Raw genomic sequence first — 15,596 nt, 5'->3', positions numbered from 1 at the left:
CAACATACAGGGTGAAGACTCTGCTCAATGGTTCTAGCTCAGAATGCATTGTGTCCACTGGTTCTTGGGCTTGGGACTTCTGAGATATTAGTTCTCATTACCACTCCATGTTATGATGTTTGTACTCTGGTGATTCAGGTGACTTTGATTGGAGTGGAGGTGTCCTCTCCACATAAATCACCACATTGCCTGGTTTTATTTCTGTGCATTTCTTTAATCTTCTTTAATTTTTTTGGTTGCCAAGTTTGTGATGAAACACAACTGGGTGGGTTTGCAGTCTCTGACCCCCCCCCCCAAAAAAAAAGTCATGAAAAAGGTTCAACCTGACCAAATCTTTAGGTCAAAACACAAAGAAGTGGTGTGGATACCATTGTTGCCTGACACCAAGAAAGTACTGAGTTCGAATCCCTAACTGGCTGGGGCCTGTTTGCGTGGGTTGCTTCTGGGTACTCTGGCTTTCTCCCACGGTCCAAAGACATGAGTTAGGTTAATTTATGATTCTAAGTGTAAATGGTTGTCTGTCTCCGTGAAAGACTGGTGACCTGTCCTGGGTGTACCCCCCACCTGGGTCAATTGTGATTTCTTATTCAATTTTTTTTAATATAAATTCTGTGATTGTTTTAAATGTTATTTGTTTCCCATGAATGTGCTTCTTGTTATGTAATGCTTCCAGAAGCTCCACTATGAAAAACCACTTGATCCATATGAAATTTCTTTTAGTATTTCAGTGTTGATTCATATAAATGTATGGCTTGTGATTTAAATCGGCGTGAACTAGAAATCAGTCAATCAATGAATCATATTCGTGTAAAAATGTTCGTTGAATATAGTACACGGTGCAGTATTACAGCTGGACTCTAGGGGTCAGCACTGCATCGGTTGGCACTTTTGCCTCTGCCTTCCAAACACAACCTCAACATCCGGGCAGGAGTTTTCAAACAACACTGGCTAGCCGGTTAGCCGCTAAACATTTTTGCTCAGGGAATTACGGCTAACTTTTCTGAGATTTTGGTAAGACTTGTTTTTGAAATTTAAATTATTTGTTATTTTCCCCCCAGCTTGCGCGTATTTTATTGGGGGAGAACTTTATCGTTTTTAATTTACTCGTGTTGCAGTAGCATGCTAACTGCCGCTCGTTTGTTTGCTTTGTTTCATACATCCAAGCGACGCTAACGTTATCTGATTAAGTACTACTTTCCATTTTAGACTTTATAAATGAATAAAAAACCGACTGTCCTCTTTATACTAAGTTGATTGAAAATAAATTTACAGTGGCGTTATTATTTCTTTCTCTGTTTTTGTAGCCGTGGGCTAGCCTGTTGTTTAACCAGCCAGCGATGTCAGCGAGCTCCAAGCGGAGACGAGCTACTTCTCCCTCCAGCAGTGTGAGCGGAGGGGGAGACCTCGATGATGTCTCTTCCTCTACTCCTGGAAGTGGCAGAAAAAGAAAAAGAGTCTCCAATGTCCCTCCTGTGGATACGGTAAATGCGCCTGTGTGTGTGTGTGTGTGTGTGTGTGTATATTTTACATGACCTGACTTTAGCAAGGCCGATGTGATCTGTACGTGCCTTTGAAACCATAGTAAAAGTATATTGGAGTTTTAAATGCTTTCCCACCCCCTCTTAGATTGCTGTATGCCATGAATTGTTCAACACTATCAGAGACTACAAGGATGATCAAGGGAGGCAGCTTAGTGAAGTCTTCCAAAGGGTGCCAAAGAGGAGGTACTGTATCTGTTTGATATTACAATACTGAAGAGGAGTTAAGGTAATCTTTGCAGAAAAGCTAAAGCTTCCCTACATAGTAATGTTTAGAAGCTGCAAAAGACAAACACACAAAATGTGTACTGAATATATGGAATAATGGACATTGCTATGAAAAAAGTATTTACCCCTTTGTTGTTTTATTCTTTTTAAATATCTGTCACAATTACATTGTTTGATATTTAATATTAGGTAAAGAAAGCCTGAGTAAATAAAAAAAAATGAAGATTTCATTTATTATGGGGAAGAAGGTTAGAAAAAAATAACTGGTCACCCTTTGTTAAAACACGAATTAAACTTTTAATATTGTAAAAAAAAATAATTAAAACCTGGTTGTGCCACCCTTGGCAGCAACGGTTAGCTGCAAGCTGTGGGAAACGCAATCAAGTGTTCCCAAACGTCTCGGGGATTGTCAAGATGTTTTTTGGTAAATGTGAGCCTTTATGTTCTTTTTATACAGCAATGATTTCCAGCTTGGAATTCTCCCATTTTTGTAGTCTCTTTTTTATTGTTGAATCATGAAGTCATCATGAACTTGTGACTTCCTGGACGAGTTGTTTCTCTAAGTAATATTGGTAGGTCAGCAACTCCGGGGAAGGTTCAATGCTCTTCCAAGTTTCTGCCATTTGTGGATAATGACTCTCACTGTTGTTTGCTAGATTATCAAAACCTTAGAAATGCTTTTGTAACTCTTTTCAGACTGATAGATGTCAATGACTTTGTTTTTCATCTGTTTGTTTAGTTTGTGGCATGAAATGTTGGTTTTTGACATCTTTTCCTACTCAATTTGGTTCAGTTTGATTGACTACTTATGGAGAGAAATTTACCTCAAAAGTGCCTAAAATATGATCCACAAGCATAAACTAAGATTTACAAATGTGTACAATGATTTGTGTGTAACGTTTGAGGACTCACAAACATGTGTTTTAATCCACACACAAATACAAAGCACTCTGACCACATGTAAAACAATTATACACATTCATACATTCAAACCTGAATAAATACTGATCATTGTACTCGTTGTGCACATTTGCAAGAATTAGTTATGCTTGTGGATTATTTGATTGGCATTTGCAACCCTTTTGAGCCAAATTTCTCCCCATAATTTCTTGATTCACACACAGGGCCAGAGATGGGTTTGGACAGTTTTTTCCCCTAATAAATGACATTTTCATGTAAAAACTGAATTTTGTATTTACTCTGATTATTATATATTTATTTTATGTTATTATGCCTATTTTTAAAATTAAATTGATGTGAAATGTGTTAATGTGACAAATATGCAGGAAAAAAAAGAAATGTTTTCACACTTTTGTAAAATGAATGAATAATGTTTATTGAACATACTCAATAATGTTGGATAATGTGAAAGTGTTTCAATTAGCCTGTTTTTTTTCTTTTTCAGGAATCAGCCTGATTATTATGAAGTGGTGTCCCAGCCAATTGATATGACGAAGATTCAGTATAAACTGAAGTCTGAGGATTATAATGATGTTGAGCAGCTTACTGCAGATTTTCAGCTCCTGTTCAACAATGCCAGATCATTCTACAAGGTAGAACGACAGTGCTTTCTTTTTTCCTACAGGTAGCCTCTAAGGTTATAATAAATACACTATTACTTCAGCTTCATTATATAAGCTTTTACTTAGGTATGCATCTCCTAATGTAAACCTTATGTGATTGTTTATTTTGCCTCATGTTTAATGATTCAGAGGGACAGTGAGGAGTATCAAGCTGCATGCAAGCTTTGGGAAGTGTATTTTCAAACAAGGAATGAGTTTGTGCAACCTGGAGACAGAGATGAGGATGATGAAGATGGTGATGATATGGATAACCCAGGAATGGCAACTGAAGAGGAGGTAAGTCCTCATTACATGTAAGACTGAGTTGCCCTGTGTGTATGATTGCCAGTTATTAAGATAAGATAAGATAAGATAACCTTTATTAGTCCCACACGTGGGAAATTTGTTTTGTCAATTATTATTAGCTCAATAATAAGAAAGGGTTCATATTTCTTTATTGAATTTAAAAATATTAAAATCTGTTTCAGGATATTGCCTTTGTATTATGAAGAAATAGCACCACTGTGTGGGGTCAGAACTTATTTATACATATTTGTCTTTTAGACTTCAGCTGGAAGTTTGAAGGAAGTGCTGGAGCAACTTTTGGAGGCTATAGTCTCACATGCTGATCCCTCAGGGCGTCTGGTCAGTGAACTGTTCCAGAAATTGCCTTCCAAAGTGGTAAGTTGCACTTGAAATTGATTAACTGTTCTTCACACAAAGCATAATAATATAAGACAGGTTGAACAAAGCTTCACTTTGCGATTTTCTTACATATAGGTTTTTTTTATTCAAGCCACTTTAGGAGTGTAAAGTCCAGTTGTTTTCCTGTGTTTGTGGTTTTGTGTACCAACTCCAGTCCGTTATAGAATTGTTCTTTCTTTTTTAGCATTACCCAGACTACTATGCCATTATAAAGGAGCCGATAGATCTGAGAACAATCGCTCAAAGAATACAGGTAGTCATTTTGCTTCCTGACCTTTAACCATTTGTTAATTTTACAGCTTCAGTGTGTTGCATTTCTAACCATCAAAATGTAATTTAATTTGCATAGATTGGATACTATAAAAATGTCAATGCTATGGCCAAGGATGTTGAACTGATGACCAAAAATGCTAAAACTTACAATGAGCCAGGATCTCAGGTTTTTAAGGTAAAAGTCCTTTTCTCAGTTTTCTTCTTTATGAGTTTTAATACTCTGAATATTAACAATTGCTCTTTTATTCTATAGGACGCCAACACCATAAAGAAAGTCTTCATCCAACGTAAGACAGAGCTTGAGCACGCAGAACCTACTAAATCTAGTCTTCGTATCAGGTATTAAACAACAGTATAACATTGCTCTTAGTGTTGTCTTTGTGTCAAATTAAATATGCTTGTTATACCAACAGAAAAATCTCATACCTTTAAGATATATATGGTGAATTGTGTATCTTGTGTTACTATTTAGAAATCGCAGGTCTGGTCAGGGAGATCGAATTTCTGGTGTCAGCGTAGCTCTACAGTATGGCTCTGAGAGTGAGGACGATCCTGTGCTCTCAGGTAATTCTTATCAGTTCATGTAGCAGACAAATTTACTTTGTGGCTGTGCAGAAAAAAGTAACACTTTGTGTTGTCGATGTTTGCAGGTTCTGTATGCTATGATGAGGGAGAGTCAGAAGCTGAGAGTCAGAGTTCAAGTATGGAGATGAGCAACCCAATCTTCCAACTGTACGAAGCTGTGAGGGGTGCCAGAAATAACCAGGGCCAGATGTTCTCTGAACCCTTTCAGCAGCTGCCCTCTCGCAGGGAATACCCTGACTATTATCAGCAGATAAAACAACCCACTTCTCTCCAGCAAATCAGGCAAGAACCAGATATTCATACCATATGGTATTTAAAAATGAACCCTTTTCCCACCAAATTACATTCCTGGGGGGAGTTTAAAAAAAGTTTTTTCTTTCTCCTTCTTAGGGCAAAGATGAAGAATGGCGAGTATGAAAGCGTGGAACAAATTGAGGCTGACCTCAATCTGATGTTTGAGAATGCAAAGCGCTACAACATGCCTAACTCAAGCATCTATAAACGGGCTTTCAGGCTTCAGCAGATCATGCAGGTAGCACCTTGTCAATCATTCTGTCAGGTTGTGCTTAAAACAGTTTTACCTGTACATTTAAAAGTCAAAGAGCACATTATAAAAGCACAATATTTGAAGCAGACTGTAGATAATGGATAATAATAGGCAAGGCAATGTACCCATCTGCCTGTTCTGTGTAGGCAAAAAAGAGGGAACTTCTAAGGAGAGATGACGAAGATGGGGACAGCATTCTGTCTTCTGATGCAGGGAGCGTTAAGAGAAAAAGGTATTATTATTTCTATTGCTACTAATGCTTTTGAAATATAAAGTATTAAAATTGCAAACGTTGTTTATAATTTGTTTATGTTTTCTCAATGTCTCAGTGTTGTCATACTTTTATCTATTTTTAATTTTTGTCCAGCCACAAAAAAAATGTGAAAAAGAACCGAATGAAAGCCTTTTATGCTGCCGTGACCGAGGCCAGGGAGGCAGGCACAAATCGACGTCTGTGTGATCTCTTTATGGTTAAACCATCCAAGAAGGATTACCCTGACTACTATAACGTCATCCTTGAACCGATGGACCTGAAAACAATTGAACATAACATTCGCAATGAGCGCTATGCCACAGAGGAAGCTCTGATGGAAGACATGAAGCTAATGTTCCGCAATGCCCGGCATTACAACGAAGAGGGATCTCAGGTTGGGACTTTGACTCCTTCTGTGATAAAACTTAAATTTTTCTTATAGTCAAATTTATAACGATTTTAAGTCTTCTGACTCCCCAATTTCTGGTTTATGTAGGTATATAATGATGCTGACATTTTGGAAAAGATACTGAAAGATAAGCGCAAGGAGATGGGTCCTCCACCTGAGGAGGAGGATGTGGGATCTCCCAAACTGAAACTAAGTAAGTGGGAATGCTTGTGCATGTTGGTTGAAAATACTTCTGCACTTGTAAAATATTACCATGTAATAACACTGAGGTCTGTGTGTCCTTGACCCGTTTTTCACTAATTGGTTAGTCTTTAATTTTCAAAAATTAATTAATTTGTTGAACTACTTCTTTGCACTTTTTTGGGGGGGGGTGTAACCTACTATATAGTTGTTCCTCTTAAATTATTATCAGCCAAAGCGCTGCCTGTCTCGCTTAAAACAGCAGCTGTGGAAATCAGGGCTGGCTGGAAAGTTACATGGCTTAGTGGTTGGACTTGCACAGTATGTGAACAAATGCCATTAGTAACGAGTTGTTTCATTTCCCAGCCAGTCGGACTGTAGCTGCATATTATTCTCCTGCATCTTGTCTGTATCTGCTGTGACTATCTAATAGCGCAAAAATGTTCAAAAATCAATTTTAAAAAAAAGAACAAGAAAGGCATTTTTAAGTATTTCGGACAGTTTGAGCTGTATTGCTCTTTTGTTTTCTGGCTCTTTTTAGCTTCTGTTTCGCATTTTTTTTCTTCTTTTAAAAGCTTTTTAAAACTAACATACATTTTTTATGATAAGGAAAGAGTGGTGTTTCTCCAAAGAAGTCCAAATACCTCACCCCTCTTCAGCAGAGGTTAAATGAGCTGTATGATGCTGTGCGAAACTTCACTGACCGCCGAGGTCGACGCCTAAGCACAATCTTCCTCCGTCTACCCTCTCGTGCCGAGTTGCCTGACTACTACGCTACAATCAAGAGACCAATCGACATGGAACGTGTGCGAAGCCACATGGCTGCAGGCCGTTACCAAGATGTCGACGCCCTGGTGGAGGACTTTGCTTTGATGTTCAATAATGCCTGCATATACAACGAGCCTGAGTCTCTGATTTATCGGGATGCTTTAGTGTTGCACCGAGTGTTGTTGGAGACACGGAAACAGCAAGAGGGAGGGGAGGAGTTTGGCCCTCCAGCTGTGGGTCTTCTGGTGCGAGAACTGATCAGGAACCTGTTTGTATCCGTGATGGGTCACCAGGATGAAGAGGGTCGCTGCTATAGTGACTCACTGGCTGAGATTCCTGCTGTTGATCCAGCTGCCCCTGAAAAGCCGCCGCTTAATTTTGATGTCATCAGAATGAATGTGGAGCGCGGTCGCTACAGGAGACTCGATGTCTTCCAGGAACACACGTTTGAAGTGCTAGAGAAGGCAAGAAGGTTACACAGGTATGGGAAATTATTATGAGCTTGGTGTATTATTTTTTTTTCTTTAATTGTTTATCCATTGAAGTAAAGTGCATTTGCTTTGAGCGGTTCACCAAGGCTTCAAAAACCAGAGAAATGGCAAATGAAAATGGGTGTTCACAACATAAATAAATGTCTGACAATGCTAAGTGGTTAGAACATTTTTACCTTGAAACATTGCCTTTGTTATATTTTCCATTTTGTAAAGATCAAACATTTTGTTTGTGTGCTGCTCTTCAGGAGAAATAAAAAAAATGTATATGCATTAAATGTAATCAATTTTATTGTAAGCAAATCAATGTTTATTGTTAAATATGTGGCTCTTCCTAATAAATGAGTCCTGTTTTTACTTGCTTTGCTACACTAGGTGATACAACTCAAATGTGTGCCAGTGTTTTCTTATGATGAATGTTTTTCATGTTGACAGGACTGACTCTGAGATATTTGAGGATGCAGTGGAGCTACAACAGTTTTTCATCAAAATCAGGGATGAGCTGTGCAAGAATGGCGAGATTTTACTGTCCGTTGCACTCAACTACACGTTAAAACACCTCCACAGTGACGTAGACCAGGAAAAGAGGGAGAAAATTCCCAAAGAGATTGAAGAGGACAAACAAAAGAAGGATGAGGATGAAAACCAAGGTGTGTAAACTTATAGAAGACATGCAGGAGGTGTGAAGAATATTAAATGTGGTTGTGGCATTGAATCATGACATGTTTCTCACCTTAAGAAGACGAGAAGCCCGAGGACCTGGCGGGAGAGGCGTGGCAGTCAAAGCCAGAGCATGTGTACAGTCAAGACTGCAGATTTGAAAACAGTACCTACCACGTGGGGGACTTCGTCTATGTGGAGCCGTCAGAACCAAACCTCCAGCCCCACATTGTCTGTATAGAACGTCTTTGGGAGGATGAAGCAGGTAGCCTAACTTGAAAATTATAGGAAGAATTATAGAATTACATCATGATTTTAAATACTTCTGTTTCTGCAAGTTAGCTGATTCAACATCTTGATTTTGTTTCCATTTAGTCAGTATATTTTGCTAAAAATAGATTGTGTTTTATATATGCAGGTGAGAAGTGGCTCTATGGCTGCTGGTTCTACAGACCCAGTGAAACCTTTCACTTGGCCACACGCAAGTTTCTGGAAAAAGAAGTCTTCAAGAGTGACTACTACAACAAAGTGTCCATCAGTAAGGTTTTGGGCAAATGTGTGGTCATTTTTGTGAAGGTGAGAAAGTGAACCACATATTGAAAATGGTTTAATTTAAGCCGCCAAAAGTCCATTGTCTAATTACGAATCTTTCTGTAGGATTATTTCAGAATGCAACCCGAGGGCTTCAGACCTGAGGACGTTTATGTGTGTGAATCCCGCTACACTGCCAGGAACAAGTTTTTCAAAAAGATCAAGATTTGGGCTATGCCGGAGAGTTCCTTTAAATTAGTCCCTCGGGAGGCGCCTCTTCCTGTTGTTCGTGTAGCCTCAATGTTTGTGAAGCCTGACCAGGAAAAACCGGTGGCATATACAGTCAATGGCTTTGTAGAGAAGGTAAGGTGAGATTGTATATTCTAGGCTTTGAACATATATAATGTTGCTTTTAGAAGAATATATATCTATAGAGATATATCTCTATAGATATATCTCTATAGATATATTTCAAATATATCTATATAGATATATTTATCAGGGTGACCGTGGTTCAGGGGGTTGGGAAGCTCATCTTGTAACCAGAAGGTTGCCGGTTCGATCCCCAGCTCTGTCTATCTTGGTCGTTGTGTCCTTGGGCAAGACACCGATGGCCGATGGAGCGATATGGCAGCCTTGCTTCTGTCAGTCTGCTCCAAGGCAGCTGTGGCTACAACTGTAGCTTCCCTCCACCATTGTGTGAATGTGAGAGTGAATGAATAGTGGAATTGTTAAGTGCTTTGAGGGTCTCGAAAGGCACTATATAAATGCAATAATAGATATAAAAACTTAGTCCTCGGAGGAAGCCAGCCCAGCTTTACCTGCCCCGCCCTATGTTCACTACTCCAAAAAAACGAAACAGTTGGCGTTAATTTGAAAGCATGAACTCATAAACTATTAGCACACTGATAAGGAGCCTGTTGATTGTTTTCCATATAATAAACACCTGAATCCTCTGTCTGTGTTCGTTTAGGAGAGAGAGGATGTCCCTACGGAGATGAGTGGAGCTGAGCCCGGCTGCCAGTACTATGAACAGTTATGCTACAAAAACATGTGGTTTAAAGTGGGAGACTGTGTTTACATTCAGTCTCATGGATTATCAAAACCTAGGGTTGCCAGGTTGGTTGACATATATTATGCTACATTGACACCTTTTGAAATAGGGCCTTATGTGTTGATTGGGGGTGTTTAGATAAGATGGAGTTATTAGCTGTTAGTAACATGACTTCCTGTGCTGGGCTATAGGATAGAGAAGCTGTGGCTACAGAATGGAACTACATTCTTCTTTGGACCCATCTTCATTCACCCTGAGGAAACGGAGCACGAGCCCACGAAGATGTTTTACAAGAGGGAGGTGTTTCTGAGTCATTTGGAGGAGACGCTGCCCATGACTTGTGTCATAGGTATGATTTTGAAAACTTACCAAAGATTTCTTGAGTCAGCTCATTTACTCCTCGTGTAATGCATTTAAATGAATTGTGCACTAAAGAAAAAAATAATTTTGTTTTTCTAGCAGAAAACAAATTGGTTAAATGGCAACCTCATAGACTTGAGAAATAGGTTTAGATAAGACAGACAAAAGTGCATTTCCCAGAAGGCCATTTCGTGTATTAATGTTTAAATGAACATTAAAGCTATAATTTTAAACATTTGAGTCACCTCAGAACAAGTTTTTCATCAGCAGTCTTTTCTAATCTTTTATTCTGCCTGTCTGCTCTCCAGGCAAATGTGTAGTGTCTTCCTTTAAGGACTACCTGTCATGCAGACCCACCGAGCTTTCAGAAGACGATGTACTGCTGTGCGAGAGCCGTTACATTGAGAGTGAGAAGATGATGAAAAAGTTCAAGGGTCTGAAACGCTTCTCGTACTCTTCCAAAGTGGTCGAGGATGAGATCTTCTACTTCAGGTCTGTTGGTTAAACAGAGCACTTATTAGGATCATAGATGGTATAAAGGATGGATGTAGCCAACAGGAAGTTGCCAATAAGCTTTTTTTTGTGCTTGATATTGAAATTAACTGACTACACCTATATTTAGAAAACAGTCCAACCTTTTGGATCAACTTTAAAACTAACCAAACCTCTGAGCACTGTGTGGGGATTGAACTTACTCTATTTTGCCCCATTCAGTAAAGCTGTTCTTGTAAAACTGGAGCTGATGAGTGAGGGGCGGTCTGATCTCATTGGCTGATTCTCGTTTCTGACACGAATAACGATCATAATGGACTTTATGTTTTACTCAGGATGACCTGAAACTGCACTGGTGAAGTTGCCCCCTGCTGGGAATTGAGTAGAACGTTAGCTTTGAGGCACATGGGCTTCTCTTTTCAGACCTGAAGCCACAGCCATCTTTTATGCTCTCTATGATTCTGATTTAAATTTAACGATTAGCACTGAGGTGCTATGATGTCTGCTTATTTTATTCCATGTAGAAAATTAATAGTGCCACAGAAGGAAGCATCACCAATTTTGGACAAGAAGATAGATGAGCTTGAGGTTAAACTGGCAGATATGGAGGATGCAGATGATGACATGGAAGACATGGATGAGGATGAGGAAGCTCCAGAGACACCTTCTTTGCCTCAGATGCAAACCCCACTTACAAACGACATGGATGTCATGCCATACACACCCTCGCAGGTCTAATTTTTTTAAACCATCTGTTCCTTGTTTGAAAATGTTGATGTTTTTTTTTTATATATATAAACTTGTGTCTTTGCTTTTCCATTTAGACCACTCCTAAGGTTAAAGGCTTGTCAAAGAAGGAAGGGGCCAAGAGAAAGATCAACATGAGTGGTTATATCCTCTTCAGCAGTGAAATGAGAGCAGTGATAAAAGCTCGTCACCCAGACTTTTCCTTCGGGGAGCTGAGTCGACTGGTAGGCACCGAGTGGAGGAACCTCGAAGCTTCCAAGAAGGCAGAGTATGAAGGTCAGATAAAATAATTAAATGAATACAAATATGAATCTATTTGAACTTGTGCTAGCAAAACCAAAAAAAAATAAAATCACATCTTTGGATGTTTCAGAGCGTGCAGCCAAAATAGTGGAACAGCAAGAGCGTGAGAGGCCACCTCAGAAGCAAGCTTCCCCAAGAGCAGGTACCCCTGTAGGGGCACTGATGGGGGTGGTACCTTCGCCTAGCACTATGGGAATGATAAACCAGACCATGACACCTGTGTCAGGTAACCCCTCTCAGAGACAGCACGAGTGTTTGACAGCAGGAAAAATGAGGCTGGACTGAATTAAAGACAGTAATCCTGTAATTTTCTAACACTTGAAAAGAAGTTTATCTCAAAACGATGTTGTTATTGCAGTTTTTCCTCTTTATTTGCTGCTATTTGTTTGTAGTTTTGTCATCAACCTTCATATTTTATATTGCATGACGTGAATTGCATGAATATTATTTTTTTTAACTATGAATGCCTTTTGTTAATATTTCATTTCCCATTCATGCTTGTTTTGCTAACATTCTCAAACCCATATGTATTGTCTGCCCCTTTCACACGAAACCTTCAATATCAACCATCAACTGTGTCTATTTATCTTTGCCGATGACCATGTGCGGCTGGAGGCCAACATTTCTTTTTTTGGAAATGTAATCAGTGCAAGAATGAGCTGACTAGATTTCAGTGGTCTAAGGTCACTGTGATCTTATCTCAGGAATTCCCATGCTAACAACAACATTTCACACAGTGGTGGAATTTTATCTCCCATACGGTCATCTTTGCCGTTCGGAGCTCACAAATGAGGAAAAAATGTAGTTGCATGAATGGTAGAAAGTCTGCAGACATGCGAAAACTTTTAAATTAACAGCCCTTGTGGTTTAAGGTACTTGTGTGAAAGGGGCCACTGTGTGCAGTAGTAGTGCATGTTATTTTGGTGTCAGCTGCATGTCACTTATGCATGGATATGTTGTCCTCTCCTCACACTTTCCCCAAAGGCATGATGGGAGCTTACGGTCCACCTTACATGCCAATGCAGGGCCCCCATGAGGGTTTGCTGAGTGTGGCCCCAATGCCACCTCACCCTACAGGGGGTCCTCACCTGCCTCCTCACCATCTCCAGCAAGGTATGCCCGGGTACCCTGGCATGCCTCATCAGGGTAAGGGCCACTGTCCTAGCCGCACCTGCTCAGTCACATCCAGTCGTGTCTCTCCTGCTGGAGGGGGTTTACCTGGTCCACAGGCTGCAAAGCCTGATCTACACACTGAGCAGTCAAAGCAGTCTCTTCTAAAGTGCTCTCACATTTCACACTTAAAATATACAAACAAATATATGAAATTCACACATGGAATGCATGCAAAACTGATACCAAACCACTAACGTTCAACTGGTAGTTAAAAAAACTAACATTTCCATGAGTCATTATAAAGCTTAACATAAAATGAACAAAAACAAGAGTTTACCACAGTTACAAAATGCACACAAGCTAAATATTTTCATTTACAACAGGGATGATGGGCACTGGTATGAATGGCATGGCGGGAAGTCCTGCACAAGGAAACTTTATTCAGCAGGTGAGCCTGAGTGCAGAAAAACCCTGGCTGTATAGGTGTTATTTCATATTTCTATATAGTTTATATTGGTGTTTTTAACTGTTCAAGAAAATATGGATTTTGTTTTGTTTCCTGCATAATCAGACATCACCTGCTTCAGTTTTACTAGCAAGTGTATATATAGGCCTATTTTTTTTTTTTTTTTTTTTTTGTTTGCAAATAATGATAATCAAAATGATAATTTAAATTATGCATTCTATGTATCATCTACATACTAACAAAATGTTGTCATTGTGTGACCTTAGCCTGGGATGTTTAGCCCAGGACAGCATGCTCCTCCACCCTACCCTGGACAAGGACAGTTAGGCCAACCCTCACATTTGCAGCCCACCACTCCCATGTTTGTGGCTCCACCACCAAAGACTCAGAGAGTGCTTCACTCAGAGGCCTACCTGAAGTACATAGAGGGCTTAAATTCAGACTCCAGCACTGTTAGCAAGTGGGACCAAGCACTCAAAGGTAGGTTCTTTGTTTTTACTTTTATTTCTAGAAAACGCTCCATCACTGCTTTTTTTTTTTTTTCAGTTGCTTTGTCTTTTTTTTTTCTTTTTTTTTTAACATTTTTGTATTTTTAAGCTCTGAAGAGTTATTGCAACAACTGTAAAGACTGCATTTTGCTCTGAAGTTTTTTTTTTCTTATGTTAAAATTATGTCTAAGTCATTGTCACAAAAATTAAAGCAACATAATAACACCCCTCTGTAAGAGGTTGGAAAACTGAGAGGACCAGATTCCTGTAATACAAAGCAGGATTTCGGCTTGTCTGAGAAACTTGAGGGTTGACACTGGGTTTTCAGTGCAACGAAGGTGGATCACCTCCTACCGGGGTAGAGCGCCATGGTAACTTAGGTTAGGTTCCTGATTAGAGGTCAACATGTATGAAATCAAGAGGGGAGAGAGAGTGGGGAAAGACACACAGTAAAAACAATATTTAAATTAAAAGTTCAATTATAATTATCAGACTCAGTCATGTCTTAATGAGAAGAGTTGTGATTATAAGTATGGTAACTTCTCTCAGTCCTACATTGCTGCCAGCTTTCCTTCATATGGGTTCAAATGGGCAACATTTAATTAACCGAGCAGTTTTTTTTCCTGTCTTATTGACCAACACACTTAAATGGCACACTTTTAATATGTTAATACTCTCATACAAATGCTTTCATTTTGTATTGTATGTTTAACCTATTCATATTTTTACTATAGTATAACTTTTATAAAGTTCTTTCAACCAAGAAAAAAAAATCAGCTACTCTCCAGTGCTATTTACTGATAAGTGATATTTCTGCTTATCAGTAATTGTAAATGATTACATGCTACCAGTATCAACCCTTTCATGGGTACATTTAGGGGAAATAGCTAAATGATAGCTTCTGATGCACTGTAGATGATGAAATCCACAAATCCTTTTTTTTTTTTTTTTACATTGATGATATTATGAATTGTTCCACCTTTCAAAGATTTGACCTCTATGGGGAGCTTATTTTAGAGCCAGTCATGTTGCTGACCTCCTTCCAATCAGCCTAATTAGCTCTGAGGCATTCAAGCAGGAGCTTACACAATACTTTTTTCCCCCCATATGTGATGCTGGCCTTACATGATAGGAATATATTTCTAAAATGTTGACTGTGTTGCCTTAATTTTTGCATTAAGCCCAAATTGTCATTTCCCAGCATGTTTACCAGTTTGAGTGTGTGCATATCTTTGTTTTTGTTTGCTTTCAAAGGCAATAGTGAACATTATTTGCCTTTTGAATAATCACACTTAAGGAGAAATATGCGTTTCCATTAACAGCGCAAAGGCGAGATTCTCACCTGACCAAAGAACAAGAGAGTCGGCTGCCAGCTCACTGGCTGAAGAGCAAAGGAGCCCACACCACCATGGTGGATGCACTGTGGCGTCTGCGTGACCTGATGTTAAGAGACTCTCTGAACATCTGTCAGGCTCACAACCTGTAACCTGTTGAACTTACAGACCGCTCTGCTCAGTCACTGCTCTTATCCTCAAGTCACAGAGTTTAGCTTGTAGACCCTAGAAGTAATATTTTATAGTGAATCATGAGCAATTTTATATTTATTAGCTAACAGTTAATTGTGTGCTGCATTTCATTTTTTTTTATACCATTTGGATGAATAGTTCTGCTAAACCTGTGATTTTTGGCTTATTGGTGCAAATAAATTTGTCAATACCCCAAATAGACTGTGTCCTCTTTTTGTTGATGGTGTTTGTTTGTTTTTTTTTTAAATGTGATTGACCTCAACATGTTTGTTTTACTCCTTTGTGCTTCACAAGCCTCTCGGTCCTGAATGATAATA

General features: G+C 39.2%; 1 protein-coding gene across 7 annotated transcripts; it reads left to right on the top strand.

The window, feature by feature from the left end:
• The first annotated feature begins 883 nt into the window (after positions 1-883).
• Positions 884-15,476, top strand: pbrm1l (polybromo 1, like). 7 transcript variants are annotated; one of them, XM_004548729.5, is made up of 30 exons: positions 884-1,011; positions 1,305-1,481; positions 1,627-1,724; positions 3,172-3,319; positions 3,479-3,625; positions 3,893-4,009; positions 4,218-4,286; positions 4,383-4,481; positions 4,560-4,645; positions 4,779-4,870; positions 4,957-5,173; positions 5,282-5,423; positions 5,585-5,670; positions 5,806-6,085; positions 6,188-6,293; positions 6,890-7,529; positions 7,975-8,189; positions 8,282-8,464; positions 8,618-8,775; positions 8,857-9,093; positions 9,704-9,849; positions 9,976-10,133; positions 10,453-10,636; positions 11,161-11,368; positions 11,461-11,659; positions 11,757-11,912; positions 12,671-12,832; positions 13,183-13,247; positions 13,532-13,745; positions 15,076-15,476. In XM_004548729.5, the coding sequence occupies exons 2-30, from the start codon at positions 1,338-1,340 to the stop codon at positions 15,237-15,239; spliced, it is 4,920 nt and encodes a 1,639-aa protein (XP_004548786.2). In that variant the 5' UTR covers positions 884-1,011; positions 1,305-1,337; the 3' UTR covers positions 15,240-15,476. The 7 variants fall into 7 exon arrangements, with proteins under 7 accessions (XP_004548786.2, XP_012773988.2, XP_012773987.2 ...); XM_012918534.4 differs by having other exon boundaries at positions 8,279-8,464; positions 11,757-11,828; XM_012918533.4 differs by having other exon boundaries at positions 8,279-8,464; positions 12,671-12,799.
• Positions 15,477-15,596: the final 120 nt, after the last annotated feature.

Source organism: Maylandia zebra, linkage group LG5 (assembly GCF_041146795.1).
Source record: "Maylandia zebra isolate NMK-2024a linkage group LG5, Mzebra_GT3a, whole genome shotgun sequence".
NCBI lineage: Eukaryota > Metazoa > Chordata > Actinopteri > Cichliformes > Cichlidae > Maylandia > Maylandia zebra.
This window is presented reverse-complemented; position numbering and strand designations above follow the sequence as displayed.

What these genes read in the sequence shown, in the direction of transcription:
- pbrm1l (XM_004548728.5), top strand. Translation starts at nt 1,338, where the DNA reads ATGTCAGCGAGCTCCAAGCGGAGACGAGCTACTTCTCCCTCCAGCAGT. An exon ending in ATGCCAGATCATTCTACAAG is followed by an intron (nt 3,320 to 3,478) that starts GTAGAACGACAG and finishes TTAATGATTCAG; the next exon opens with AGGGACAGTGAGGAGTATCA. An exon ending in TCAATGGCTTTGTAGAGAAG is followed by an intron (nt 9,094 to 9,703) that starts GTAAGGTGAGAT and finishes GTGTTCGTTTAG; the next exon opens with GAGAGAGAGGATGTCCCTAC.